The 17,702-nt window shown below is 41.4% G+C and overlaps 2 protein-coding genes and 1 pseudogene across 6 annotated transcripts in view; 1 reads left to right on the plus strand and 2 right to left on the minus strand.

The window, feature by feature from the left end:
• Positions 1 to 15,214, minus strand: part of CEPT1 (choline/ethanolamine phosphotransferase 1) — a 47,022-nt gene extending 31,808 nt beyond the window's left edge. The window contains exons 1-3 of one of the 4 annotated variants that reach the window (XM_061631822.1): positions 14,741 to 15,214; positions 10,745 to 11,154; positions 3,748 to 3,895 (exon numbers count right to left, since the gene is read on the minus strand). In XM_061631822.1, coding sequence (XP_061487806.1) covers positions 3,748 to 3,895; positions 10,745 to 11,083 — 487 coding nt within the window. In that variant the 5' untranslated portion in view covers positions 11,084 to 11,154; positions 14,741 to 15,214. Of the gene's footprint in view, positions 1 to 3,747; positions 3,896 to 10,744; positions 11,155 to 14,258; positions 14,528 to 14,740 lie in introns of those variants that run through there. The other 3 variants (XM_061631820.1, XM_061631818.1, XM_061631821.1) reach the window with 3 other exon arrangements.
• LOC133388158 (5S ribosomal RNA) lies at positions 13,352 to 13,470 on the minus strand (annotated as a pseudogene).
• Positions 14,598 to 17,702, plus strand: part of DRAM2 (DNA damage regulated autophagy modulator 2) — a 34,486-nt gene continuing 31,381 nt past the window's right edge. Inside the window, exon 1 of one of the 2 annotated variants that reach the window (XM_061631825.1) lies at positions 14,598 to 15,051. The gene's annotated coding sequence lies outside the window, so the exon portion shown is untranslated. The remainder of the gene's footprint in view (positions 15,052 to 17,702) is intronic. The other variant, XM_061631823.1, reaches the window with a different exon arrangement.

The raw sequence follows: 17,702 nt of genomic DNA on the forward strand, positions 1-17,702 counted from the left end.
CTGTCTTATCAGCTGAAGCTGTTAAAAGGCACTCCTAACCACTGAGGTCACCTGGGCCTCTAGCGACAAAGATGGATCTATGAGCACCCCCAGACTACGGACCTGCTCTTTCAGAGAGAGTACGACCCCATCCAAAGTAGGCAGCTGACCAATTATCCAAACTTGGGCACCCCAACCCACAGCGTCTCTGTCTTGCTAGGATTCAGACTCAGTTTACTGGCCCTCATCCAGCTCACCACTGAGTCAATGCAGTAGTCCAGGGCTTGCATGGCCTCTCCCGATTCAGATTTTACAGAGAAATAGAACTGGGTATTGTCAGCATACTGCTGACACCTTGCCCCAAATCTCCTGACGACCGCTCTCAAGGGCTTCATATAGATGTTAAACAGCATGGGGGACAAGATGGTACCCTGCAGCACCCCACAGCACAACTGCCAGGGGACCGAAAGTCAATCACCTCCATATTTAATAAGGAAGCACTTAATGTTTTATTCTACTTTATATTTAGCATCTGGCTTATAGTAGAAGTGTGCCAAAATGTCATACATTACCACTTTCATGTCAAAATTTAGATGGTCTGTGAGAATGACAAAAGGTCCCAACAGCTAAGCAAATAACGCACACACTGAAAGTGTTTGTGTGCTTTTCATCAAGATCCTGCACATTAATTGCAGCTCAGACTGTGAAAAAAGTGTAAAGGCTACGTTTTGGGCTTCTAGGGCACTGTTTGTAGAAGCTTCTGAGCCTTGGGAGCTTGCAATTCCTGAGAATATCTGATCAGGACTGGAATGAGCTAATGCAAAGGCGGGGTTCCTACATACATTCTCTATAAACCATCCCTACCCATGTAACTTTAGGCAAGGCTGGGATTAAGGCAGGTCCATCACATGGACAAAGGGAAGAGTTTACAGGGAATATAAAAGGCCTCTGCCTAACTATGAGTTGGTCTCAAACTTGGTTAGACAAGTTTAGGGATTGCATAGAACCTTTGTACCTGAAGCTCAGGAGCTTTTCAGAGCTGTGCCATGTGGGCTAGCTCAATTTCTTTGGTCTTATAAGACAGCCTTTGCAGCACACTCCTTTCTTATGTTCAGGATTTATATGGAAAATGGATGAAATTTCAAGAGAACAGTTAAAAGCAAACTGGAAACTATGGTGCTTTTCAACAATATGAAGTGAAAATGAAACTAAGACTCAGATCTGGTTCACACATTACATTAAACCACAGTTAAAACAATGATTTAATGTGAATGTGCAGTATCTTAGTGCTTCATTCATCTCCCACTCCTGCCAGAAAATGCCGTTAAGTGACACAGCATCACGTCCAAATCAGAGTTCATGGTTTGTTTCTCTCCAGACTACATAAAGAAGGTTTGTTCTTGGCTTACTGCTCATGGTTGTTTTGGGGTAAGGGGGGAAACATGAGTCTGGGCTTGGATGTAACACTAAGACAGACTATGGTTTGTTTCCTAGCAGTGCAGCAGCAACAGAGGGATTATTGAAGTGCCTGTGATTTCAGTAGTGTACACAGCCATGTGGCATGTTTACAATAAACCACAGTTTGTTTTAACTATGGCTTCATGTGACTTGTGAACCAGGCCTCAGTTCTGGCTCAGCTATACTTTATTATACTGTTATGAGCATGGGGGTTGGGATGGAAGATTCCTGTGGGTCACCTTTCCAGCCTCTGATTTGGAATCCTGTGCCTTGGAATGAGGAACTCTCTGCTGGTCAAATGAGTCTTTTGTTAACCAAATAGATTTGCCAGGTAAGATAATGGGCCGATCAGCTTCCTAGCAATGGTGAATGGGCCAGGGAGACTCTTTTCTCATTTAAACTCTGCAGGAGAGCCTCCCCCCCACTCCTGGCAGCTAGCAGAAGTCGTGCTTGTAGTTTTGTGTGTGTGTAGAGAATTGCTGGGAACTGGAAGGGAGGCAGAGAGAGAGACTGACTCTCTGCACCATGGCCTTTGGGGTGCCTCCTGCAACCCAGATGGATATTGGGCTGCTGATGCCTTGAACCCCCTCCATCCTTGAGCTCAGGTTGGAATGTGTGTAAATAAATAAACCATATTTCATAAAGACACCGCAGTCTCCATTGACCTTCTTCCCCAAAGGAAACCAAACCCTGGAGGAGCGCAGGGACCCCCGACGTCGAAGGCCCTTCTCCGGGTTCCAACTCACAAGGAGGCCCGGAGAGCAATAACGAGATCTAGGGCCTTCTCGGTGGTGGCCCCCGAATTATGGAATGCCCTCCCAGACGAGATACGCCTGGCGCCTTCTTTGATATCTTTTCGGCGCCAGGTAAAGACCTACCTCTTTGCCCAGGCATTTTAATCTTAGTTTTAATTTTAATTTTATAGTTAATTTAATTGTAATATTTATTAATTCTGTCTTAATCTGTTTTTAATGTGTTTTTATACCTATATGTTGTAATCCACATTCGCTGGTTTTAAATGTGGTTTTATTCTGTTGTACACGGCCCTGAGAGCCTGTTGCTAAAGGGCGGTTTAAAAGTGCAATAAATAAATAAATAAATAAATAAATAAAATCTCACCACTCGGAGACTGGGGGAGGCGCACAACAATACTATTTCTCTGTTCAAAGATTTTGGACAGGGGGTGGATTAAAAACCTAAATACACAAATATTTCAAGTATTTTAGTAATTTCCTTAAATGGCTTTTTTAAAATAAAGAGTTAAACTTCTATCGTGAAATTATTTTATTTATTTATTTATTATTTCATTTGTATCCCGCGCTTCCTCCCAGCAGGACTCCAGGGCATTAAACAAAGAGCTAAAAACACTTTAAAACATCATAAAAACAGATCTTAAAATAAATTAAACCAAAACAGCATAAAAACATTAAAAAACAGCTTTAAAAAAGGGTTAAAAGCATTAAAAAACATATTAAGCAATTCTAACACAGATGCAGACTGGGATAGGTCTCAACCTAAAAGGCTTGTTGGAAGAGGAAAGTCTTCAAAAGGCGCCGAAAAGATAGCAGAGATGGCGCCTACCTAATATTCAAACGGAGGGAATTCCACAGGGTAGGTGCTGCCACACGAAAGGTCCATTTCCTATATCGTGCAGAACGGACCTCCTGATAAGATGGTATCTGCAGGAGGCCCTCACCTGCAGAGCACAGTGATCGGCTGGGTATATAAGGGGTAAGACGGTCTTTCAGGTATCCTGGTCCTGAGCTTTATAGGCTTTGTACACCAAAACTAGAACCTTGAACTTGGCCCAGTAGCAAATGGGCAGCCAGTGCAATTCTTTCACCAGCGGGGTGACATGTTGGCGATACCCTGCCCCAGTGAGCAGTCTCGCCACCGCATTTTGCACCAGCTGCAGCTTCCGAACCAACATCAAGGGCAACCCCACATAGAGCACATTACAGTAATCCAGCCTGGAGGTTACCAGTGCGTGGACAACAGTAGTCAGGCTATACCGGTCCAGAAATGGCCCCAGCTGTCTCACCAGCCGAAGCTGGTAAAAGGCACTCCTAGTCACTGAGGTCACCTGGGCCTCTAGCGACAAAGTTGGATTAAATTAGCTAGTGAAATTTAGATTCGCTATTAAGCATACTAGCTAAATGTTGAGAGATGGCACAGGATTACATAATAAGAGTACATTATTTCCAGAGCACCAAAGATTTTTCTATCTGTTTCCAGTCTGGTATCCACAGTTCCCTCCAGAGTAAAATTGCTTTACAAACCTTTATCTTTCAGTAATATATGAATTAATACCTGTGGACAGTGAATCACAGCCATGGTCAAAAAGTTCTCCCAAAGGACTACTACTATTGGTTCTTCTTGCTTGCTTCCCATCTATTGCATCCAAAGACTGGTATATGAAAAGGCCACAAGCACATGCAATATATGCCCAAGGAGGTGCCTAAGAGAGAAAGTATGTGACAGCAGTAAAATATAAACAAACATTTACAGGGTCTTAAATTAGATACAGTTCAAACATGCTACAAATCTTCACACTTGTAATTATCTGTAAAAGGTTATAAATATTCTCGCTTTTATTTGTGTCTAGTATTGATGTGCATTATGTGCATGAATTAAGAAAATTTTAACAAATTACATTAAGATTAAAACTAAACAGGATGCAAAAACTTCATAATTTAGTGAATTGTTTGATAAACATTGTTTAAAGAATGCACAAGTGTAAGATCCAATACTTTTCTTTCTATCTAGGCAGATCAAAAACAATTGGCTGATTTTCCTTTTGCTTGCGGCATACAATAATCAGGATAATATGATCTAATTTTTGATGGCATGGAGTTTTGATGAATCTCCTGTGATGAAATGGCTTGCACAAAGTACCCTTACAGTACAATTCTATATATGCTCACTCTGTTCAATAGGGCCCACTCCCAAATATTCAGGTATTGTAGAGGATACCTGACAGTAATTCTCATTGAACTGGGTCTTAAACCTGCAATGGCTTCCTGTCTTTGGAACACTCTCCCCAGGGAAGTGCATCTGCCTCTATATGACATAGATATTTTCAAGCTTTTATGATATCCAGGATTAGGTTACTTTCCAAATTCCTGAGATGTTGTAACATGTCATTTCTATATAAAGCTCTCAGTAAGTTACTTGTTCATACAATTGCTTGTCCACATTTGAGCATTTCACTAGCTCTCTTATGAGTTAGCAAGCTGCCACACATTAGATCCATACCAGGACCAGAAGCACCTCTGAAAAGGCGGGGGGGATCCTTCAAGCTGTACTCAACTCTAGCAGGTGAAGCAGTAAAACAGCCATCTCTGGCCAAATTAAAGATACAAAAAGGAATTAGCATTTTTGGGATTTTCAGAGCTCAATTTGGCCAAGCCTCAAACAATCTAAATCAATATTTCATAACATTTCCAAAAATAAAAAGTAAATTTCAAAGGCTCCAAGGTCAAGTGGGAATGTTTGATTCTTGTATTTTATTATTGCAGAATAGAGCACTCTTAGAGACAAACTGCTACCATCCTTGAAATAGTTAACATTTAACTACCCAAACGCATTTAAGGAGATTACAGTAAAAAGTAAATATTTTCAATAAATCTGAGCTATAGGGACAAGAGCAATTTGAACTTCTGTAGAGAAATGTTGTTTTTGCAATTTTTTGTTTTACATAAAAAAATAAACATTTATTGTATGTTAACGGGCCTGTCTGCTTTACCAGATGATTGTAAGTGGCTTAGGACCAAACTGCAGTAACTATATTATGCAATAAAAAAGAAAGTTGATGAAGCTAAAACTTATTCTGATATCTTCAACAGGCTGCTGAATTATTAGCTGCCGCAGCTGACATTTCCGCAAACTTTTACAAAAATTATTTTACTGTGTCTATAACAGTGTAAGATAACACAGAATAATTATAATTCCAGCATGTAAAGACCTAGCAACACTTTTCCTTTCTGTGAATTGTACGTTCATTTGTTTCGTAAGAATATATAAATAAATATTATTACTGCACTGAAAAGTAGAGGAGATGTTCTCAGGAGGAAACTTCTCAGTCAGGGCCATTAAAAAATATGGTGATCCATCCATCCACGCCCCCCCAAAGGCAAATTGAAACAGTGGTCTGCAATACAGCAAAGTATAATTTTATATCATATATAATATTTTATATATATTTCAATACTTCCCTAAAATGACACCTCTGACTATAATTTCATGGCCTCTGTTGTATTTATCTTCACCTGCTCTATTTAAACATCCTTAAAGGCCTAAGCAAATCTTCTTCTCCTGTCTTAATATACAAACAACTCTGAAAGGGTGTCAGAGTGTATACAGCTAGTTATTCAAAGAACTGAGGCAGCATTTTAACTGTAACCCAATATATGTCAACTTGTACTTCTCATGGATTGGTGCTCATTGCTAAGTACTATATTACATACTTGTGCTACTTGGGAATAAGCAGTCTTCTTGCTCATTGACTGGAAGGTGACAAAAATCCTGCATTGATATTTGTGAAATGAATATGTAAAAGGAAGACAGTTGCAAAACAAACAAATAAATAAAATGCTCTCCTGAGTAACCATGGCATATATGGGTTTCCAAGAAGTATCTGAAATATTTAGAGCAACAAAAAATAGGTCTCCTGGCCTTTCCAGTTGTGTTTTGAGAGTCTGATACAAAGCATGACACTTGGATTGTTATCAGAATACTGTACCATATTTTCCTAGTAGAGTTTAACTGCAGTAATGAGTGAGTGTGTGTAAACTGGTTCTTATAAAATGCCAGAGTTTCAGTCTATGGGATCTTTTATTTGCAGTGTAGGTCCAGAACCATTGATCCTGAAAATCTTAACACCATTTGCACTCCAGATGTTGTTATTGCCTGGTTAGCAGCAATTGGAATTACCCAATAATACCAAAAGGTAAAGGTAATAATTAATTGATAGTCATATTAGAAAAAAGTATCAAGTGGAGTTATGCACAGGTCACATTAATTATCTAGACGAAAGAGTGGACAACACTTGTGACAAAACAGATTAAAAATTCAAAGGATGGGAAGTGAAGGGTATAACTGAGAAAAGTAGGTTTTAAAAAACGAGATAGAGACAGGCAGCAGCATTACTAAGGATTTATTGGTAAATAAAAAAACAAAATTAACATCAGTAAATAAATTGAACTGGTATTAAAAGAGACAATGAAATGTTTGCTTTTATTATTGAAGCAATCTCTCCAAGACTCTATAAACCAAGGATGGCAAACCTTTTTTAGCCCAACGCCCACATTACCTCAGGGGCTGCAGACTAGTTGTAGGCAGGGCCAGAGGTAAAAGAGAGCAGAGCAAAGGTTGTGAATATTATCTTTCTACCGGAGGCTATATTCCAACCATGTAAAATTCAGAGGTTTCTACACACACACACATCTCTCTTCATCCAGGGAAGCAAAAGCTATTATCACAGATGAAGGCCATATTCCAGCCAGACAAAAACACTTGAAGAGGGTGTGAAGCCAAGCCAAGAAGGGGTGTGGCCTGGGAAGGCAGAGGCCTGAAGAGTTGCATTTGGACCCTGGCCTGAGATCCCCCACTCTTCCCATAAAACAGTAATATTGGTCTTTTCAGCATATACGTGAGGGATGGGAAAATGAATCCACCTGGCAGACCAGATTCTTATCTCCCCTAACCCCACTGGCCAACTTTGACAGGTGTGCAGGACTTCAAAGCACAACCCTCTAAAAGCCCACTGCAAACAGCCATGTCCTAAGCTTTGAAGTAAAGACAATCAGCTCATTGTTGGGACTGCAAAGCACTGCACAGGGGCTTGCAAGGACCCCTGTGTTATGCTTTGAAGCTCCATCAGTCAGCTGATTGGCAGGCCTTCAAAGTCCTGCACTGTGCTTTGAATAGTGCTCAAACAGTAATCCCCACGATCAGCACTTCAGAAGTCCCTTTTGACCCAGCTCAGCCCCCTTTGTACCTGCCTATATCTGACATCATATATAGTGTCAGGTGATTGGCAGATGTGCCTGGCTTGGGCCAAATGGAATGGTAGGCCACATGGGGAAGCCTAGTGAACATAACTGGGCCAGAGGTTCCCCACCTCTAAGGCCTCATTTAGAGTACCACATTCAATTCAGGATATGCTAATTAAAGAAGGATGTGGGTAAATAGAAAAGATCCAGTGAAGAACTATAAAAATTATCACTTGTCAGAAAGGTCAAAAGAAGAAAGTATGTTTAGCCTACAAAAAAAAAAGTATGGTCAGCCAAGAAAAAAACCAGCAAGATTCACAGGGAAGAAAAAAGCAGAGAAAACAATTATTTATCTTATCTACTGATAAGATTAAAAATGCAAGAAGGTATGAAACAAGTTCCTACTATTTGGAACAGCCACTGAACTAACTGCTTTGAGAAGTTGCAGAATCCCCAGTGGTGTCACTAGGGTTGGTGTCACCCGGTGTGGCCCGCAGTGCCTTCTCCCTGAGATTGTGAGTGATCGCACGCACGCAGTGCGCACGCAGCCGAACAACAGGGCCTGGGAGCGCGCCGCCGCCTCGCTGCCGCCGCTTCCACCTTCTAACAGCCGAGGAAGGCAGCCGGCGCGGCACGCGAAGGCTCTCAGTGCCTAGGCGGTGCCTGGGGGTGGCAGCTCTGGGTGTCACCCCTGTCTGGTGGTGTCACCCGGTGCGGCCCACACCTGCCACACTGCCCTAGTGACGCCCCTGAGAATCCCCAATCTGGACAGGCATCTGTCAGGGAAGTTAAGATGCACACTGTCCTCTCTCAGAATAAGGGAGATCAATTAGGTAATACTTGATGATTCTCCACATCTTAAAATCCTGTTAACATGATATTTTTATTTAGTAAATATATATATATATAAGCTGCCCTTCATCTATACAGATAAACATGATCGATTGGCTAGACACAATCATTTACAGATCAGTAGTAATCCCTTTTTCACATGTAAATTTGCAATCAGGAATCCCGCTGAGCAGCCATGAAACACTACATGAGTCAAGGCAGAAACACAGGTATTTCAGCATTAACAAGTTTCATTAGTAGGGTGCTGAGTCACTTAGGGCTTATTATGTACATATTTCATAGCAGTACAGATGGAAGGAGAGCTGAGATCATGTACTACAGAAAGCTTCTTGGATTAAAGAAGAGAGATCTCTTGCAGTGGTTTTCTAACTGCAGAATCCCCCAATATTTCAGGGCTACTTTCTGTCTGAATAAAAAGCTCAGCTATTGTTCTTTTCCACATACCTTTTAAAATATTTTACATCTCCAGATTTCAGAGGATTACAAAAGTAAACTAGCATCTGAGCTTGAGAGAAAGGCATATTCTAAGATAACTTTCATTTGTACGTTTGATATCTCTGCTCTTGTTACAAATGTTATAAGATTTCTATCATTCTCACTTTCTACAACACATCAGTCAGCAGATATTTCATGGTGCTAGTGATAGTATACAAAGTGAAAGTACACAATGTTACATGCTATTTTAAAATCATTGAGGAATGTGCTAGGGTATTATGTGAATATGCACATTTCTAAAATTTCTAATAATTCAGAGGTTATAAGAAAAAATACATAAATAAAACTTTCATTATACAGTAGGGTCCCGCTTTACGGCGTTCCGCTGATGCGGCGGCTTTCAATCAGGGGAAATTCCCCGTTTTAAAGACGATTTTGCCATTTTGCCATCATTTTCGCATGACGCGACCCATTAAAGTCAATGATTTACGCTTTACGGCGGGGACCTGGTCCCTAACCCGCTGTATAAGCGGGGTCCTACTGTACAGCCAAAAGAGTGGCTGTATACTATAGCCAGCATGGATTTTTCGCATTCCACCAAGTTAAATTGAAAATAACTCCATGCCATTCTGCTGCTTCCCATAAAATCATTTCAAAACAAAATCTTACAAAACTTATAGTCCTGAACTTGCTTAACAACCCTCTAAGTTTTCATGGCAATATACAAAACACTCAGAGAGAATCTAAAGTTCAAAGTGTAAAACAAGAGAAAAACAATCTAGACTCTGTTGGACTTTTTTCTGTCAGTGGTCTCATAATTTGTTGAAATTAATTAAAAATCAGCCATGTTCACAGAATACCTGTAATCCTATTACTGACCTTGCCCCATATTCTGACCTTCATCTTCTGCAGTTTAAAAGTTAAAAAAATGCATGGCTGATTTTTAATTAATTTAAGAAACTTAACATGAGTCTATGATAGCGCAGGCATGCTTAATAAGAACCAACAGTCAGTGTTCTAAAAGTCAGACTCACAACTGTTTGGCTTGGCTAATCAGGTGGCCACACACGCGCCAAACAGTTTTTCCACTTTAAACAGTCATGGCTTCCCCCAAACAATCCTGGGAAGTGTAGTTTGTGAAGGGTGCTGAAAGTTTATTTATTTATTGCATTGTATACTGCCCCATAGCTGAAGAGTTATTAGGAGACTCCTATTCCCCTGACAGAGCTCCAGTGACCAGAGTAGTTTAACAGTCAGTCCCTCTTCCCAGAGAATTCTGGTGACTGTAGCTCTGTGAGGGGAATAGGAGTCTCCTAACAACTCTCAGTGCCCTTCACAAATGACACTTCTCAAGATACTTGCTCCTACCCCCCCCCGGTCAGTTTCACCTATCCTAAGCATGATTGTACAGGAATAAATACCGCTGAACTGAATAAGCATGCAAATGATCAAACCTGCCCTCCCCTCCTCCTCCCTATCTTCTCCCTCCTGTCCCTTCCACCCTCCACCCTCCTTCCCCTTCCCTCTCCCTTCCCCCATGGTCAGTTTCACCCATCCTAAGCATGACTGCACAGGAATAAATCCCACTGAACTCCATATGCATGCAAATGATCAGACCTGCCTTTGCCTTTCCCATCTCCCTCTCCTCTCCCCTCCCCCTTTCTTCCACCATATGCTCAGAGGCAAATGTTACCAAATTCTTCCAAGCTACACAGAGAGTGGATATGACTGTGAAAGACCAACCCAAATTGTGTTTGGATTTTTACAAATTTGTAGTGCGGTACAATATCTCAGAGAGGAGGTCAGGTCTCCTGTTCCTCTGGTGCATTCACTATAGCTGCCCAATTTTCCTACTTTTTAAAGTTTGATAGAAATATCTGCTGGCTATAAGTACATTCTTAAACCGTTTTTTGCCTATTAGTGAATATATGTCTATTCACAGAACACCAAAGTAAAACATATTACTGAGCCATTCAATGGGAGTACAACCCCTTTCTCAGACAAAGTGTTGCAAAACTTTAGCTTACCTGCTCTGTAGCTGTCGGACAGTAAAACACTAATATTATGGTCGTACAGATGTTTATTATCAGTCCAACTATTGTAATGAGATTAGGGGCAATCCAAGCTGGTACTCTTCTAACTAGCCATTCCCAATAACCTTGCATTAGTGGCTCAAGCAGGGACCGTCCAGCACTTTGATACTTGTGTTCTTCTAACCGTTTTAGCTGATGCTTTGACAAAGGAGGTGTAGGCAATTGAATCAACTTGCTTAATGTACATCCTGCAGAAGGAACATGACCATAGCGCACAGGGGATTCCAACTGCAATTCCCCACATCGTTTCTTCGCAGATCGATTCCCACTCATGGATTTATTAGCCTTGAAGTTGTATTTGACAGATTTCAATTGTTGTAAAGTATCATAAGGTTCTGGTCTATCTGAAACAAAGTATTTAGATTAATGTAAGAGGATGAAAAGTACCAGGAATGCTTCAAGTGTTTAACAGACAAAAATGTGACATTTGAAAGCCCAACGTACTCATAAACAAACCAGGATGCTCAGAGATTTAGAGACAGAAAATGTGGGCCTCCTTACTACTAAAAGGGTAACCAGAAACTACAGTTGCAGCTGTTGCAGTTCTTTATTTAAATGCATTAAAGATAGCAAATTAATTTCTAGTACTATTGAAATATATATTGCAAAGTTTCCCCATCAATTTCAAAGAAAAGTAATTACTAATTTATAATGAAAAACAAATAAATGAGGCAATATCTAATTGATGCCTACCAGTTTCAGAATTAAATGTCTAAAAGGACATGATGGTTATGTTTAATTTTAATTTCTTTAGAGTACAATCCTATACATGTCCATTCAAAAGTAAGTTTCACTGAATAAAATGGGATTTGCTCTTAGAATTGCAGCACTAATTCATTTGATGAGAGAAGTACACTGTATATGTTTTATGCTTTATTATTTCACATTTTCATCACCCTGGCCACAGCCAAAACTGAGTAAAGGCTGAGTTACTATCTGCATCAGTCCATGAATACTTCTCATAAATTTCATAAAAGTAAAATAATCTACAGCATGAGGACCTTTCCCATGAAGCATTTTCTTTAACTTTGTAATCCTTATTCCCAACTGAAACAAAGCCAAAATACATATAACTGCATTTGCTCACATTTAATACTTGTCATTCTTGCTGCTCCCATTCTTCCTCACTATTTGTTCTCACCTCCTGCCAAAATTTAGACTGGGGCAGGGACCCTTATTTTTTGTTAATCTTACTCTAAAAAGCACCATTAATAGCACAATAATGGAAATGGGGTCCAAGCTATATTTATACAATTGGGATGATGAAACAGTTCACAGCTTTCACTGTGAATTTTGAAGTCAAAGACTACATACCTGATCCACTAATTTGGAAAGTTGCAACAGTGCTCATAATAAATGGGGCACCTGAAACTCGAAGTTATTGGCTTTCTGTTGCAACTGTGTTTCTTGATCACCACAGCATGATGGTGGCTCCTCCATGAGGAAGAGCAGTCCAAGTATGGAATATCTCATTGGCTCAATTTGCATATTATAGCAAACCATAGTTTTTTCTATATAGTTAATTAGAGTTTGCACATTATTATAATAAAACTGTGCAATCCATAGATTACCATGAACACATCTATACTGGGTTGTTTTGCTCCTCACCATTTGTGTGCAGAGGAAAAAAACCCTTAAATGTTAGGCAGGCACTGTTTCTGTTGTCTTTTCAGCACCTACTGAAGACTTTCCTCTTTCAACAAGCCTTTTAAGTAGAGACCTTTATGCTAGTCTGCATCTGTAGAGGAACTGCTTTGAAGATGTTTTTATTGTTTAATTACTTGTTGTTTGCCACCCTGGGGTCCTTTTATGAGGAAGAACGGGATATGAATTTAAAATCATCATCATCCAGGTGTCATGGTTTGTTTTTCTCAAATAAATCATAATGAGGAAGTCCAGAACAAACCTTGGGTTATATTTGTGATTTGTTTGAAGCAAAGCAAACCACATCCACTGGTTTGAACATAATGCGAAACCAGGGATCATAGTTATCTTCTCCCCAGGAGCAAAACAGGTGCAATCAGCTCGTGCATGGTAAGCCATAGTTTGTTCTGGACTTACTCATCATAATTTGTTGGAGCATGACATGTGAACATGGCCAGGCTATCCTGTTCATCACGGTGGCTCTGGATGGAGAATGTGGTTGAGCAAAGACTTACTATTAGTTTGTGGTCCCCAAAATGGCTTTAACATTTGCTAGTCACAACTATAAGCTAATTTAGGAGAATTTGGGCTTATTCAGGGACAAGGATCAGGACCTATCCAAGGGTGAAATCAAGGAGCAATTTTAATAAATAGCTTCTGTCAATCAGGGATATTTGGAGATCCCAATTCCTCCATTAGAAAATGAACTATTTTATTAGTTCTTTGCTGTTAGTAGAAGCAGAAAACACCCATCTGCGTGCGCCAGTGCATTGTTGCTGTTAATATGCATTCAAGTCGATTATGACTTATAGCGACCCTATGCATCTTTTTTGTATATATTCATAGGGTTTTCATGATAAGAGGTATTCAGAGATGGTTTACCATTGCCTTCTTCTAAACCAATGGCACCTGGTATTCACAGGTGGTCTCCTATCCAAGTACTAACCAGTCCTGACCCTGCTTAGCTTCCAAGAACAGACAAGATTGGGCATGTTCAGGGTAGTATGGCTGTAGGCACCAGTGGATTATGAGAGGTCATTTTACAAATAGTGACTAAAGATACAGGAAAGAGCGGAAGAAAACTTTCACACAGAACTCACCAAGACAAGAACATAAGCTAAAGAGATAAAACAGAAGACTTTATTTAAGCCCCTGGATGATACAAAATGAACGCAATTATTAATATTTTGACACATATTCCAAATGTTTTTCTTGAACTCTCCCAAGTTTGAAATGTTGTCATTTCTAGTCCCAGAAATCTTCTGTAGCTGAAAATTTTAATGAATGTTGCCAGACCCTTGCTCAGTAATTCCCTGCAATTAAATAAGCAGGTCTGAAGCACTCAGTCACCAGTGTCAACAGCCACAAACTGGAGGTAATAATGGAAAAGCACAATGCCAAGATCCTATCCAAAGTCAGTTGCTGCAACCACTGTGCCACTCCCACAGATGACCAGGCTGTAGAAAAGACCCCAGGGAAGATAAATGAGGAAACCCTGAGCTTTCTTTTGAGAGGGTGAAAGCATCACACTATTATTGGCCATAACATGGTAACAGGGCACATACTTTGCACATGAGCATTGTAAGCTGTCTCTGTGCAGGGACCCGTCCACTTGTAAAGAGGACGCTGATCGCATAATACTAAATGTGCAAGGTCCTAGGTTCAATCTCTGGTTAAAGGAAAGACCTGTGCCCGAGACCTTGAAGGACCCCTACCAGTCAGGGCCAGTGCTGGACTAATGGCCTCATGCTGGACTAATGGTTGCATTAGGTGCAAACTTATCCTGAGGCTGTCACGCCCGTACCTGACACAACCCCTGGCGTGGTGCTTGTGTCAGAGTGGAGCGGGTTGTTGTTTTGACTTGTCCTGGTAGTGACATTCGAAGATCGTCCGCTCCGATTACATGGCTCCAAGACTGACAGGACACTTAACTGCGGCGGCGGCTCCCCCCTCCGTCCTCTCTCTGGCGCCTAGAGGCACGCGCCATCCCAGGTGGAAGTGGGCAGCCAACGGCAAAGGCACTCTCCGGGGACCACGCAGCGCAAGCCACCCACCATCTCATGAGCTGATTCCCGCAGGCACAGTGGGAGCAAAGAGACACCTCCCTCCTCCGTCCCTCTTAGCCAAGGACCCTGGTGCGTGAGGCAAAGCCTCACGTTAGCCAGCCCCTCCGCTGAGCCCGGAGGACACCCGACGCTGTCGAAGGTCGAGCTCCCACCCATCCCGTCGCCGCCCCCCAACAGAGATCATTTCCCCCGAAGCACACTGAGAACACCCGGCATTTACCTCAACCAGCCTCTTCGCCCAGGCGGCGCTTTTACGTCCCTTTTGCGGCTGCCGTAAACAAGGCCGGGCTGGGGTTGCTTAGGAAGGGCGCGCCGCCGTCAAAGCTAACTAACGAAGCCGAGAGCGCGCGTGGGCCGGTGGGACGCTTCAGGGACGCGCCCGGGCAGGAGGCGGAGTAAGGGCGCTGCCGGTGGGAGCGCACGTAGCGGAGCAAGCCTGCTTCTGCTCTATTTCTCCCTCTCCCGTCCAGGAGGTGACCGGGGCTGAAGCGGTTGCGGAGAGATGAGGAGGCTGCGGGAGAGAGTGAGACGGTAAATAACACCTCCGTTGACCTTGCCTGAAAGACTGAGTCAGTGTGAACTTTTCCTGGCACGAGGGAAGCGGCTCGTATCAGGTGTCGAAGGGAAGGAGCCTTTTCTCGCTTTCCCGCCTTCCTGTATCAAAAGGGTCGCATGCAAACCGCTCGCCTTTGTCGAGGACCAGCTGACATCGTCCCCCACCCCCGGCCGACCCTTGACAGAGAGTCTGTGCCTTTAATGGTTGTATGGCAGACAAAAATTCAATGGGTATAGTTTTCCATTATCACAGCTCCTTACAAGGAAATGTTTCCCTGATTAATTTCTGACGTTCAGCTAATAAAGGCACAGGAGATGGGAAAGTGGAGGAGGTGGCAATAACAACTGTTGTTCCCTTTACCTTTATCAGCCCTAAGAGAGTTGGTGGCTAGTAAGAGTCTCTTTTTGTGGCTGCCCTAGAATCAGGCACAGTAACTGCTAGCTTTATTGAAGAAAAGTCTGAGGCAAGTCCGGTTTGAGAGATTTCCTGCCTACTTCCTGTATCTGAGATGATGAAAACATCTTTCTCACTATGCCTTTGTTTGCCACAGTGACGGCTTTTTTGTGTCTCCTAAATAGTTGGCCTCTGGTTTGTAATCAAATGACTGTGCTTGGGAGAATCCATCTCCATACTCTTAGAGGCTGGGGTAGCCCTGTGCTACATTCTGCAGTCCTGCCCAGCTTTATGACTGAGACACAGATCTATTTACTTTGTGCTATATTTTCTTGTTTTGAGCACCAAATGAAACATTAATTAACCCATCACTCCAATTCAGACTAACCAAGGCAAAGACACATGGGACAAGATGCATACTTTTGAAGCACAAGGAGATAGACAAACCAACAAAGATGGAGCTAGATCCATTAATGGCATCTGACCTATTGCCAGAGCTCAACAGCATTTCTGATATGCTAATATTTTCAGAAACTCCTAGCTTTCTTATTTCACAGAGTCAGACACATTTTATTATCCTCACTCATCTGAATTTGTCTCCAGTTCTCCAAAGTGTGCTGAAATCTACATTGGCATCTGCAGTCCCAAAATGTGTTATGTATATCAGACTTATTTCATTGCAAATAAAATATTCATTTATTTTATCATATTTATGCCCTGTCTTTCTGCCCAAAACGGAGCTCACGGAAGCTTATAACATAAAATTATACAAAGAAAAATCTTTATAAACATTTAAAAACTTTAAAATTCTGTCTATATTCATGAGAACTTACCTTTCCTATACCGTAAATATCATAACCAATGGAGTTGTGAGTTTTGCCTTAGACACAGAGTCAGATCTTGATTGGCCCTTTGTGCTGTAGTTGATTTAGGCTACATCCAATTTTCTTAACAATTGTAGTGCTAACGAGGGGGAGGTATCTTAGTCAAAGAGGTACTAATTACCACAGGAGAGTTGTGCTATAATATCTGATTAGGTACCCAAACTATTCTTAGTAGACTTTGTGAGCTAGAAGCAGAATGCACAGTCTTCTTATGGCTTGGGCATGTCAAATGTAATTATTAAGCACCTCCAACTAGAAGAATTCTTTGGCCAACGTAATGGTAGAAATTATTGTTGCGTGTGACAGTTCCAACCAATGATAAGTGGTCTGACCAGTATTTTTGTGAATGGACAGCCTACTGTTAATGAAATGAATAGGCTCTTGAGTCCAAGGCAACTGCTGGCACCGGTAGCAGGAAGAAAGGGAGTTTATGTGCAAAACAGATGTAGTCCTTAAGGATATGTGGGTATTATGCATCGTGGAAAAGTCAAGATCTGTTCCAAATAGATATGCTTGTCAACTAGGTCCCATGAGTGCTAGTATTTTCAAAATATGTAATAGTCAAAACTAGATGGTTAGAATTCACAAAAAGATTAAAAGAGAAGCAGTCAGGTTCTGACTGCACATTGTATGCAAGTGTACAAAAACCTGGGGAGGAGGTTGGAAGCCTGGAAAGGGGGGGGATGATTTGGCATGGAATGAAGAAGTGGTAGGGAGAGAGAGACTTAATAACCCATTTCCCTTACCCTACCACTTCTCAGCTCCAAATCTTCCTCCTACACCTGGTCTTTCCCTAGGGAAAGCAACCGTCAAGCTTTTGTTACACACATTATTTGTTTACAACTTATATTTCTGCCCCTAGATATCAGATCAAAGCTAAAAAGCAGGTTTCACTTACAGTAACCTCTACTCCAGGGTTAGTAGCCTTGGTCAGTCAAGAAGTAGAGTGCTGAAATGAAAAGCAAGTAGCAGGAGAAGGTAAGGCCTAATCCAAACTAATTGTTATTTTATCATTTATAAAGTGCCTAACATTGTCTGAGTAGATATAGTTATTAACGGACAAGACAGTTCTGGCCCATGCTTACAATGAAAAAGGCACAATACAAAAGGAAAAAGAATGGGGAGGGAAGAGGAAAACAAGCAAGTTCAGGTACAAATTCTTAAAATGTTTATAACTGATGACCAATTGGAGTAGTCACTGAGAAGACTATTTGAGTTCACTATTAGAGGGAGTAATTCTGTGGTAGAGTAACCTAAACTCTGCACCAAGAAAAGCTTGACTCTGTGACCTATATAATTTATTTAAATTGAGCATGTTTGCATGCATGTTTTGAGTAATCGAGTTTGCT

Source organism: Rhineura floridana, chromosome 6 (genome assembly GCF_030035675.1).
Source record: "Rhineura floridana isolate rRhiFlo1 chromosome 6, rRhiFlo1.hap2, whole genome shotgun sequence".
Taxonomy (NCBI): Eukaryota; Metazoa; Chordata; class Lepidosauria; order Squamata; family Rhineuridae; genus Rhineura; species Rhineura floridana.